This window comes from Erythrolamprus reginae, chromosome 2 (assembly GCF_031021105.1).
Source record: "Erythrolamprus reginae isolate rEryReg1 chromosome 2, rEryReg1.hap1, whole genome shotgun sequence".
NCBI classification, from domain to species: domain Eukaryota; kingdom Metazoa; phylum Chordata; class Lepidosauria; order Squamata; family Dipsadidae; genus Erythrolamprus; species Erythrolamprus reginae.
This window is the reverse complement of record NC_091951.1, coordinates 19,735,352-19,748,173: the sequence shown is the minus strand read 5'-3', so window position 1 is coordinate 19,748,173 and position 12,822 is coordinate 19,735,352. Positions and strand designations below refer to the sequence as shown.

The following is a 12,822-nucleotide window of genomic DNA, read 5'->3' as shown; positions in this document are numbered from 1 at the left end:
GCAGGCTAATGAAATCTAGCTATAATTGCCAACTAAAGACAACAGTAGGAGACTTTTCTCCATGCTGTGTTTGTTTGTTTATTGATTGATTGATTGGATTTGTATGCCACCCCTCTCCGTGGACTCGGGGCGGCTAACAACAGTTATAAAACAACATGTGATAATCATAGTTCCCTCTAAGCTGAGCAGTGAGCAATCGCTCACTTAAAAATCATCATCAACTCAGAGTTTTCCAAACCTGCCCAGAAGCCGACAGGGAAAGAGTGAGAGGGAAGGAGAGAGAGAGGAAGAGAGAGAAACAGATAGAAAAAAGAGAGGAAGGAAAAGAAAAAGAATGGGAGTAAGGAAGAGAGAAAGAAAATCAAAATCTTGTTTGAAACTAGCTCAACTATTTAAGTGGCATTTTGATATTGATAGAGTTGCCCTATTATGAGCTCACTGTTATAGACACACAGTACAGTATTTTATTTTGAAATTCTCTGAGGCAAAACAGGGTGGGTTTTTTATTTGTTTGTTTGTTTGTTTATTTATTTATTATTTCTGTGCCGCCCAGACTGCCGCTCAGACACTATACTTTTCCGCCCCCCCCCCCAAAAAATTAGAGGGAACACTGGTGACAATCCAATAGTAAAACAATTAAAAACCCTTATTATAAAACCAAACATACATACAAAACATACCATGCATAAATTGTAAAGGCCTAAGGGGGAAAGAATCTCAATTCCCCCATGCCTGACGGCAGAGGTGGGTTTTAAGCAGCTTACGAAAGGCGAGGAGGGTGGGGGCAATTCTAATCTCTGGGGGGAGTTGGTTGAGGGCCGGGGCCGCCACAGAGAAGGCTCTTCCCCTGGGTCCCGCCAAACAACATTGTTTAGTTGACGGGACCCGGAGAAGGCCCACTTAGTGCAAAAGCAGAAGACAGGGAGACAGTGGGAGGAATATGGGGAATTCCAGAGTTAATTTTGAAATTGCTTTGGAAACGGGAAGGATATCAAGCACTGGAAAGTTTCCAGAATAAAGACACTATGGAAGGAGTTCTTTCTTCAGAAGATTTTTACTTTCTCTTAGTATCAGAACTATTTCTTCTACCGCACGAATCTCAGCGGCCAATTGGGTCTCACAGAGTTGGCCTTCTCCGGGTCCCGTCGACTAAACAGTGTCGTCTGGCGGGCCCCAGGGGAAGAGCCTTCTCTGTGGTGGCCCCGGCCCTCTGGAATCAACTCCCCCCAGAGATTAGAACTGCCCCCACCCTCCTTGTTTTTCGTAAATTGCTTAAGACCCACCTATATCGCCAGGCATGGTGGAATTGAGACACCTCCCCCAGGTTTATATAGTTTTATGTATGGTATGCTCGTGTTGCATGGTTTTTAAATGTTGGGTTTTTACAGTGGCAGATGGCTGAGAGTGCTGAAGGCCTCCACTCAAGGCCCAGGCCCAGCATTGCTGTCAGTCAGGGCTGCTTTGCATGGCTGGGCTCAGGCTTCCAAGGGTGGCTGCAGCTTTGCATCCCACATTAGTGGGTGGCTCCCCAATTTATGGATGGCCTCCCTCTGCCTGTCTTCTCCCCCTCCTGAGATGCCCCCCACAACTATTGCCTGCACCTCCCCCTACTTAAGGACCTCCAGAATCACTTGTGATTGCAACCAGGAGTGTGGGATGGCTGTTGGGGAGTGAAGTGCTCCCGTGATCTCTCCTGTAACCACTGTGTCCTGGTTCCAAGTAAAGATCCCAAAGGATTCAGCGCTCTGACATTTTAGGCTTCCTCATATAACTGCTTTATTGAGTACATTATTTGGGCACACATGAACACACAGGAAGAAGAAAGTGCTATAGTTTAACAATGATGTAAGGGCTATACGTAGTCAATGAAAAAAAGTCTGCCTATAGGAGGTATAAAGAGTCTGGAAGACCCGTTGTACCTACCTGAACGGTCTTCTCGATGCACTGGAAGGAGAGTCCAGCATGGGTTATTAACCAATCCTATTGGTAGAGACTGAGTAAAAAATTTACATAATTATTAGGCACCGCCCCCACACTGCTCCCATGAGCCCAGTTTTAAAAACGAAAAAACCATGTAAGAGGATAACCAAATTTTATTGCCATAACATAACTATAAACTCCCATCTCCGGCGACCCTTGAACTCAACATGCCGGGTGGGTTTGGACTCTCCTTCCAGTGCATCGAGAAGACCGTTCAGGTAGGTACAACGGGTCTTCTCCACTGCAGCTGGAAGGAGAGTCCAGCATGGGATATGCCAAAGTTTTAAGGCCCATGGGAGGGAGAAGGTCTTGAAAGGGACGTTGGAGATGCACAAACTTTCTGTAGTACACGTCTGCCAAATGCAGCCTCCGCTGAAGCAAACGAATCCAACTTATAATGTTTAATAAACGTAGATGGTGCTGCCCAGGTAGCTGCTCTACAAATGTCATCGATAGAAGCCTGCGTGGACCAGGCTGCCGATGCGGCTGCACTCCTGGTCGAGTGGGCCGTTAGTCCTGCTGGAGCGGTGTGTCCACCCGCTCTATAGGCCTCCGTGATGCAATCCTTCAGCCAACGACTAATGGATTTGGCTGAGATTCCAAGTCCCATGTGATGTTGAGAGAAGGAGACAAACAGTTTCTCTGATTTCCTGAATGGTTCAGTTCGCCTAATATATATTTTTAAGGCTCTTCTGACATCAACCTTATGCCAACGCAGTTCGGAAGGGTGATTTCCATGTGTGCAAAAGTCCGGCAGGATCAACTCCTGCTTCCTATGAAACTGTGTATTCACCTTTGGAATAAAGGTGGGGTCCAAACGGAGCACCACCCTGTCGGGATGGAATATACACAAATCCGGCCTCACAGAAAGGGCTGAAAGCTCCGAAACTCTGCGTGCCGACGTGATCGCCACTAGAAAGGCCGTTTTTATGGAAAGGATCCTTAAGGGAATCGTCCTTAATGGCTCAAAAGGTGGTTTCGTGAGCGCTTGTAGAACTAGTGTGAGGTCCCAAGATGGAAACCTCCTAACCGGAGGTGCGTGTTTGTTTGTAGCACCCCGAATGAAGTCTCTAACTAGTGGATGGTAGGCTAGAGATCGAGCTTCTGATGTCTGGACCATGGTGGCAAGTGCCGCTACCTGTCTCCTCAGGGTGTTGGGGGCTAACCCCCGATCTATCCCTGACTGGAGGAATTCCAATACCGTAATTACGGAAGCATCTCTGGGATTCCTGCCTGCCTTGTCGCAAAATCTGCAGAAGGCCGCCCACGACGCCTGGTAAATCCGAGAAGTTGAAGGGCGCCTTGCGGCCTGTATTGTGTCAATGACCTTCTCCGGCAACTCCAGATGTCTCAGTCTGTGCCGCTCAAGTGCCATACGGTTAGTTGTAGCCATTGGGGATCCGGATGTTGCAGGGACCCCTGGCTGAGGGAGATGACGTGGTCCGGAATCCTCCATGGTGGTGATCTGGACATAGCTGTCAGGTCGTCGAACCACGGACGACGTGGCCAATGCGGTGCTATCATCAGCACCTCCGCCCGCTCCCTCAGAATCTTCTCCACTACCCTTGGAATCAGGTTCACTGGAGGGAATGCGTAAAGCAGGCCGGCTGGCCATGGTGTCAGTAAGGCGTTGACCCCTTCTGCTCCCGGTTCCGGAAAACGTGAGTAAAACCTCGGCGTCTGAGCGTTCTGCCGAGTAGCGAACAGGTCCACCGAGGGTTTCCCGAACCTGTGAGACATCTGCTGGAAAATTTCTGGATCCAACCTCCATTCTGATGGATCCAAGGTGGTCCTGCTGAGCCAGTCCGCCTGCGTGTTGATATCCCCAGCGATGTGTTCCGCAGACAGAGAGGCTAGATGTGCCTCGGCCCAGTTGAACAGCTTGTTGGACTCCTCCATAAGGCGTTGCGACCTCGTACCCCCTTGGTGGTTCAGGTGGGCTCTGGTCGCCACGTTGTCTGTTAAAATAAAGACATGTCTGTTCAGTACGATCGGCAGGAAAGTCCGAAGGGCTAAGTGAACCGCCCTGAGCTCGAGGAAATTGATGTTTATGGGGCTTAAGTCTGTAGGTGACCAGATGCCCTGCGCCATGTGATGACCTATGTGCGCTCCCCAACCATAAAGACTTGCGTCTGTGGTAAGGATGACTTTGTCCTGCATGTGGAATGGCGATCCCTTGCGAATTGCCTGCGACTTCCACCATTTTAGGGACTCCCTGACCTCCCGAGGTAATTTGACCTGCCGATGGGAGTGGCTGACCTTTGTCCTCTGAGCTGGTAGTAGGAACCACTGCAAGGTCCGAATATGATGCCTGGCCCACGGAACGATTCCAATGGCCGACACCAGGGTCCCCAGAACCTTTGAAAGTAGCGATAGGGGAACCCTTCTGTGCTGGCTGAGGCTGGCGATGAGACGCTGGATGTTCTCTAGCCTCTCTGGGGAGAGTGACACCGTATTGGTTTGGGTGTCTATAATGGCCCCCAGATGTTGAAGCCTGGTTCTGGGTGTCAGTTGGCTCTTTTCCATGTTTATGGTGAAGCCATGGTCTTCCAATGTTTGTATGGTCTGAACCAAATCTTGCCTCGCCTGCACCTGGGACCTGGACAAAATAATGATGTCGTCCAGGTATGCCATCAACCGTATGGCGTGCCCTCGCAGGTGGGCCGTCAGAGCATCCAGAAGCTTGGTAAAAGTTCGTGGGGCGGAGGAAAGGCCAAATGGCATAGCTCTGTATTGGAAGTGCACTCCCTCGGAGCAGAAGCGCAGGTATTTTCGGTGCTCCGGGTGTATGGGCACATGAAGATACGCCTCTTTCAAGTCGATAGAAGTCAGAAGGTCGCGAGACCTGATTGAGGCCAGGATGGTCTGCAGGGAGTGCATATGAAATCTCCGGTATTTGATGAAGATGTTTAGTTGCTTGAGGTTGAGGATTAACCTGCAGCCTCCTGAGGTTTTGGGTACGATGAAGATCCTTGAATAGAAGCCTCTGCCCCTCTCCTGGGGCGGTACCGGTTCTATGGCCTGGATCTCTAGCAAGTGTGAAATTTCCTCTTGTAGTTGTAGTCTCTTCCGAGGGTCTCGGAGCGTTGGACAGTGTATAACTCGATTGGGGGGTCGCCCAACGAACTCCAGCCGTAGACCTCCCGACACTGTGGCGAGGACCCACTGATCGGAAGACGTGCTGCGCCAGGAGGCACTGAAGTGCTGCAGTTTCCCCCCGATCGGCAGCTGGCTGGGCAAGTCATTTGGATCGGCGGAAACCTCGTTGGTTGCCCCCCCGAAAGGGCCGCCGGGATTGTTGGTATCCCCTGGGTCGGTCCTGGAACGACCCCCGGTCGCTTCTGTAGGTGTGCTGCGTGAATTGACCCTGGTTGAAGGTTCTTTGCTGCTGTGCCGTGTTTGCAGAGTTATCCCATCGGGGCGGTTGTCGCCTCGCATAAGGGGTGGACCTCCGATCCTGCCTTCTGCCCGACCTGGGAAGAACTTTCCTCTTGTCTTTGTCCTCCACGAGGACCTTGTTTAAGATATCGCCAAAGAGTGTCGCACCCTGGAATGGTGCCGATGCCAACCGCCACTTGGACTTCAGGTCCGCTGGCCAGTTTCTCAACCACAGCAAGCGACGGGCCGATAGGGCAGTGGCCATCCCCCTGCTGGAGAACTTGGCTGCATGCAAGGTGGCGTCCGCGGAGAATTCAGCTGCCGCCTGCAGCTTACTCAGATCCTGGCGAAGTCTGCCCTCGTCCGGGCCCAAGCGAGATTGCATCTCCTGGAGCCACAGAAGGGATGCCCTATTCAGGAAGGATGCCGCTGCTGCTGCCCTGAATCCCCAGCTAGCCATCTGGTGGATCTTCCGCAGCAGTGTCTCTGCCTTCCTCTCCTCTGGTTTCAGGTTTTCTCCTGTCTCCGAGGGAACCAGGGCGCTGGAGACCAAGGTTACAACTGGTTCATCAATTGGGGGGTACTCGAGCAATTTTTCAACCTCCTCATCGAAGGTATAAAATTTGCGCTCCAAATTGGACGGTCCCTGGGCCGCTGCCGGGTACTGCCAAGGCTTCTTGACCCCTTCTACGAAGATATGCGATGCTGGGAAATGGTCCGACTCGGGTTGGGGCTCCCTGAGGAGAGTAGCTGAGGTCTTGCCTGCCTCTTCAGTTGCTTTGGCCGCCCCAGGTAAGTTCATTACCTGCTTGGCCTTAAATAGCAGTGTTCGAAATAGAGTTGGCTTAAACAAGCCTGCAGGAGTTGGTTGCTCTGGGGGAGCCTCATCCTCAGAAAAGTCATATTCTTTCTCACTGTCCTCCCCCAATAGTGGTTCTTCGGAAAGGGACCCCAAACCCGAGGGGGGCGGTGCTGACCACACATTTCTTGGTGCTTGTGTTGGCACTGGGGCATACTGGTGGGCTCCAGTCGCTATGCCTTGCGAGTATACATTTGCAATTAAGTCCTGCAAATCCGGTGGCATGTCCTGCCAAGTACCCGCCTGTGTCCTCAGCCCTGCCGCTGTGGGCGTGAACGTGGCTGATGGCCCTTGTGGATCTCTCCTGTTATGTCCTGATGACCCAGGCCTGGCCCATGAGGAGGCTGGAGAAGGGGCCACAGGTGGCATAGCAGTAAATGGCTGGTCTGGGGACCAGTCCCCTTCATGTCTAGCCCCAGATAGGCCAAGTGGTGACAAGGGAGTCATTGGGTCTGGTGTGAAGGCCTGCCTCTGAGTCAGAGGGACCGCTGCTGGAGAGCTATGCAAGGCCGCTTCCAATTTTTGCTCAAGGGCCTTGATGCGTTTCTCAGCCTCCTTGAGAGAGGAGGCTGAAGCAGGAGAATGCGAGGACTTGGACTTATCTTTAGCCTTCCCCTTAGGCTTGTCTTTTGGCCTGGCCGGGGATGCAGTCTTCTCGCTGCTAGGTTGGTCCTCCATTGTCAATCTAGCTCCCTTGCAATCCAAAGACTCCTCGGTAGCCAGAAATAAAACGCCTCATCACCAAATTCAGCTTTTAAAATGGCGTCTCGCCTCGCAGAGGCTCTGCGCCTGCGCCCTGAGGTCCATGGCCTCTTTGCGCCAAGCAGCTGCCGGAAGCCCTTCCGGTTGGCGCCAATAGGGGAATCGCGCTCAAAGCGGCCCCAATATGGCGCTGCCCATGCCGCTCGCGGCTTCGCATGGCCGCTCCGGGCATCTGGCCGCTCTTCGCCGCGTCCCCGCCAAGCCTCAGCCGCTTCTTTCGGCTTTTCGGCTGCTCCTTTGGCGTCTGCAGCGGCGGGGGGGCTTCCCAGCCCCGTCGGGCGCTTCAGCGTCCCTAGCGGCGGCTCGCGGCGGCGGCGGCGGTCTCCCCGGCCGCCGAACAGCTGATGAGCGCTGCTCCGTCCTCCCGGAGCCTTTCCTCCACGAGCGCTCCTGAGCCTCCCAGTGGGGGGGGCGGACCCCCCCACCTTTGGCTCACAGCCCTGGTCTGGCCACGGAGGCCAGGGACCCCAGGCTGGGTGCTCCTTTTCGGGGAAGTTCCCTCGGAGGGAAGCGACCCCTGAGGAGAGCGTTGGGGATTGCTGCCCGCGGAGGGTAGCAACCCCATCTGTCCTCCTTGTCTTCGTTTCCTGTAAGGAGACAAAAAGAAAAACATTAAACAGGTAAAAGACAGATTTAACATATCATTGCTCCTAGAGCAAAACTCAGTACGTCTCTACACTGTGACTGAGTTTTTAAAACTGGGCTCATGGGAGCAGTGTGGGGGCGGTGCCTAATAATTATGTAAATTTTTTACTCAGTCTCTACCAATAGGATTGGTTAATAACCCATGCTGGACTCTCCTTCCAGCTGCAGTGGAGAAGTATAGCTGACAGAGAGGTATATAAAATGAGCCAGAAGGAGGCGAAACAGATAATATATGCTGCTAAAGCCTCAAAAGAGGAAGAAATGGCCAAATTTAAAGAATGGGGATAAAACCTTTCAATAGCTACTTCTGTTCAGCTTTCTCAAAAGACACTTTACAATATAATATTATGGATGGACATAGCATTGCTTCCAGCTATAGGGATTCAGCTCCAGCTGGTAACTTCAGACCATCTGTATACTCTGGAGCAGGGGTCTCCAACCGCCGGTCCGCGGACCGGGACCGGGCCGTTGGGGGTTTTCAGCCGGTCCGCGGCGCCAGGGCCCCCTCGGCCTTTCCGCGCTGCCCACCGCCCGCCCGATTTGCCCCCTCTGCTCCTCTGCCACCTCCTGCCTTTCACCGCAGCTCCTCCCGCACCCGGAACGCACGCCCTGCCCGCCTCACATTTGCCGAGAGGACTTTCGCCCCGGGCTCTCAGCAAGGGGGCTGCATGAGAGGCGGGGCCGGCGGAAGGTGATATTCAATGTCGGGGGCGCACGGGAGGTTTTGCGCGCGCTCCCTATCTCCCTGCTAGCCCACTCGGAATACTGTATTCAAAATAAGAAAAGCCTTCGCCGGCAAAGGCTTTTCTTATTTTGAATACGTATTCCGAGTGGGCTAGCAGGGAGATAGGGAGCGCGCGCAAACCCGCCCGTGCGCCCCCGACATTGAATATCACCTTCCGCCGGCCCCGCCTCTCATGCAAACCCCCTTGCTGAGAGCCCGGGGCGAAAGTCCTCTCGGCAAATGTGAGGCGGGCAGGGCGTGCGCGCGTCACCGCTGAGAAGAACGGAGAGAGAACGAGAGTGAGTGAAAGCAACAGACAGCAAGATAGAGAGAAAGTGAGAAAGAGAGAGTGAGAGAAAGGGGGGGAGAGAAAGAGATAGCAAGAGAGAGAGAACAAGAGAGAGAAAGAGCGTGAGAAACAAAACAAGAGAGAAAGAGTGAGAGAGAGAGAAAGCAAAAGAGACAGAAAGAAAACAAGAGAGAGAAAGTGAGAAGAAGAGAGAGAAAGAGGGGGAGAGAGAGAGAAAGAGAGAGGGGGGAGAGAGAGAAAGAGAGGGAAAGGGGGGAGAGATAGCAAGAGAGGGAGAGAGAAAGAGAGAGGGAAAGGGGGAGAGAGGGGGGAGAGAAAGAGGAGATAAAGGAAGAGGAGAGAGAGAAAGGAAGAGAAAGAAAGAAAGAGGGATAGAAAGAGAGAGAGAGTGAGAGATGCTCAGTGAGCCTTTCTTTGAAGTTGCCTTTCTTTCTTTCTTTCTTTCTTTCTTTCTCTTTCTTTCTTTCTTTCTTGCTCTTTTTCTTTCTCTCTTTTACCTTTCCTTCCTCTATTTCTTTTCTTTCTCCTTCCTACCTTCTTCCCTCCCTCCCTCCAGTCCTTCCTCTCTTACTCTCCCCTTTCATAAGTTTCCTTGCTTCCTTCCTCTGTTCCTGTCCCTTCCCTCTTTCCTTCTTTCTTCCTTCCTTCCTTCCTTTCCTCCCTTCCTTTCCTCCCTCCATTTCTTGCTTTCCTTTTCCTTCCTCCCTTCTTTCCTCCCTCATTCCCTTCTTTCACTCCTTCCTCTCTTACTCTCCCCTTTCACACCTTTCTTTGCTTCTTTGCACCCTTCTTCTGTTCCTGTCCCTTCCCTCTTTCCTTCCTTCCTTCCCACCCTCCGTCCATTCATTCACCCATTCCTCTCTTGATCGCCCCTTTTACGGCGCCGCTGACAGCTAGCTCCCCCCCCCCACCGGGCCATGGAAAACTGGTCTAGCTGAAAGCCGGTCCCTGGTGCAAAAAAGGTTGGGGACCTCTGCTCTGGAGGACAGAAGGGAAAGGGGGGACATTTAACATTTAAATATGTTAAAGGGCTAAATAAGGTTCAGGAGGGGAAGTGTTTTCAATAGGAAAGTGAACACAAGAACAAGGGGGCACAATCTGAGGTTAATTGGGGGAAATATTAGAAGTAATGTGAGAAAACATTATTTTACTGAAAGAGTAGTAGATGCTTGGAACAAACTTCCAGCAGACGTGGTTGGTAAATCCACAGTAACTGAATTTAAAAATGCCTGGGATAAACATTATTATTTTTTATTATTATTTTTTGGATTTGTATGCCGCCCCTCTCCATAGACTCGGGGCGGCTAACAACAGTAGTACAAAACAGCATGTAAATCCAATACTAAAACAGTTAAAAAACCCTTATTTGTAAAACCAAACATACATACAAACAAACATATCATGCATAAATTGTAAAGGCCTAGGGGGAAAGAATATCTCAGTTCCCCCATGTCTGACGGCAGAGATGGGTTTTAAGGAGCTTACGAAAGGCGATAAAATACAGGAAATAGTATAAGGGCAGACTAGATGGAGCATGAGGTCTTTTTCTGCTGTCAGTCTTTTAGGTTTCTATGTTTCTAACTTCAAACAAGCTCTATCTGTTTCCTGTGCATTCAGCATAATTAAACGTTAGAGATCTCCCCACCTCTAGGATCACAGACCACATTGCCAAATTAGGTGTTCTTGTATATCCCTGGCAACGAGTTCCATTTTTCTGCCGGCACAGGTTGAGAATGACCTTGGTTCCTATGAGATAGTAGATTGTTTTGGCTAGATCGCATGCCATTCTTCTCCCCCCTCCCTGAGCAGTGTGGTAAGTGGAGAAACGGAAGATGGCCGTGGCAGGGGTGATCCGTTTCAGAGCTGACACACTGCTTCACTGAAGGAGTGAGATTCCAGCCCCAAGCATGGTCATATGTTGTGGACATCTCTTTTACAAATATAGGGACTTCCTTACTTGGCCTCAGGCGTACTGAGCACTCTACCTTTGTAAGAGGGTCAGACTGGATAAGATTTTATGATTCTGTGTCTCAAAAGGAAATATAATTCTTCATTTCTTCCTCCTTCTCACAGAAGATAAAACATTTGAACCAAAGATTTACCTGAAAGCCAACTATCAACAGTTAATGGAAAATCGAAATAAGGCAGCCACTGTCAGAAGGGATGGAGCCTGGGAAACTCTTGGATCCCCCGTCAGACACAAGCAGCCCTCCGAAAAACCATGGAAGAACCCATGAATGCTCAGAGTGTGGGAAATCCTTTTCTCGCAGGTCTGTGCTTTTGACCCACAGGAAGGAGCATGTGGGAAATGGATCCAGTCAAGGTTTGGAGGCTGAGAAATCCTTCTCTGGGAAAAATTCCAAAGAACTCAGGAAGCCCCCAACACTAAAAGCCTATGAATGTGAAGAATGTCATTCATGCTTTAGTTACAAGTCAAGCCTTCTTTACCATCAGAAAATCCACACTGGAGAGAAACCCTATGAATGTCTGGAGTGTGGGAATTTTTTCCGTGAAAAAGCCACTCTCAGAATCCACGAGAGAATCCACACAGGGGAGAAACCTTACAAATGTTGGGAATGTGGGAAGAGCTTTTCTCATAGGTCAGGTTTTGGGATCCATGAGAAGGTTCATGCAGGAATCAAACCTTACAAGTGCTTTGAGTGTGGAAAATGTTTCACACTGGGTTCATCTCTTCAGATTCATTTGAAAACACACACAGGGGAGAAAAATGAAAAGTGCCTCGAATGTGGGAAATGTTTTTCTATTAAATCAAACCTGGTGGTACATCAGAGAACTCACACTGGAGAGAGACGCTATCAATGCACAGAATGTGGGAGAAGATTTGTACGTTGTTCTGAGCTTTGGAGACACCAGAGGTGGCACAAAGGGGTAAAACCCTATGAATGCGGGGAGTGTGGGAAACGTTTTGCTACACGATTAGATGTTAAGAATCATGAGAGAATCCACACGGGAGAGAAGCCATTCAAATGTGGGGAGTGTGGAAAATGCTATGGACACAAGAAAGACCTTTGGAGTCATCGTAAAATCCACACAGGGGAGAAACCATATCAATGCATTGAGTGTGGAAGATTTTTTAGAACCTCATCGGCCCTTAAAATTCATGTGAAAATTCACACAGGAGAAAAGAACTACAAATGTTTGGACTGTGGGAGAGCATTTGCTCGGTTATCTCACCTTAGACGTCACGGCCAAATCCATACAGGAGAGAAACCCCACAAATGCTCAGAGTGTAATAAACGTTTTTCTGAGAAAGATACTCTTGTGAGGCATCAGCAAACCCACCCTGGAGAAAAACCATATAAATGTCTGAAGTGTGGGAAATGTTTTGCCCATGCTTCATCACTTTGGAGGCACACTCGAAAGCACGCAGGAGAATAGCCTCACAAGTGTTGAAAGTGCGAGAAAAATATTTTTTCCTAGTAAATAAAAGCTGAAAAACCGGCAAAAACTCCATTGCAGAGATAAATCTGTTCAGCTGTAAACAACATGGGAGCATTTTACTTCAACCCACTTTAATGTTTCCCAGAACTTCACACAGTGACAGAAGGGAAATCCTACAATTATCTGGAAAATGCCCCCTAGAGGAGAGATGGGGAACTGTCGGTCCCAGTAGGATCCACCATTGATGGGGCCTCTGGAGGGGGGAGGAAAATGAGAGGAAAAGGGAGGTGCTTCCTGATGGGCCTCCTCCATCTTCTCAGGGTGGAAAATGGCAGGCAGATCCTCAACTGGTCCAGCAGTCATCCTAACAATTTGGAGGGAAAGTTGGGGGTCCCTAAGATGGTCTTCCAAAAGGCATCTGGACTTTTGGTGCTGAATGAGGGTGCAAAGAGCTGTGGGGCCTTTCTGAGGCTGTTGTAGAAAAGTCCCTGTTGTAGACAGGAAGTTGGGGGGGGGGTCTTTTTAGAAACATAGAAGATTGACGGCAGAAAAAGACCTCATCGGCCATCTAGTCTGCCCTTACACTATTTCGTGTATTTTATCTTAGGATGTGTTGCGGTTAGCTCTGGCCCAGCTCCTGCCCCCAAGGAATGTGGAGGTGGAGGTGGGGGAAACATCCACATGCCACAGGCCTGTTTTGCTCCCAATAGAATCTGCCGACGAAGGCTCCTCTGACCAAGGAAGCGTGAGTGACAGGGAAGA

The 12,822-nt window shown here is 50.4% G+C and overlaps 1 protein-coding gene across 2 annotated transcripts in view; it reads left to right on the top strand.

The window, feature by feature from the left end:
* LOC139159847 (zinc finger protein 420-like) overlaps positions 1–12,822 on the top strand; it is a 33,502-nt gene that overhangs the window by 8,237 nt on the left and 12,443 nt on the right. For both annotated transcript variants that reach the window (XM_070737270.1, XM_070737271.1), the window contains one exon: positions 10,732–10,928. In XM_070737270.1, the coding sequence (XP_070593371.1) occupies positions 10,822–10,928 (107 nt within the window). In that variant the 5' untranslated portion in view covers positions 10,732–10,821. The remainder of the gene's footprint in view (positions 1–10,731; positions 10,929–12,822) is intronic.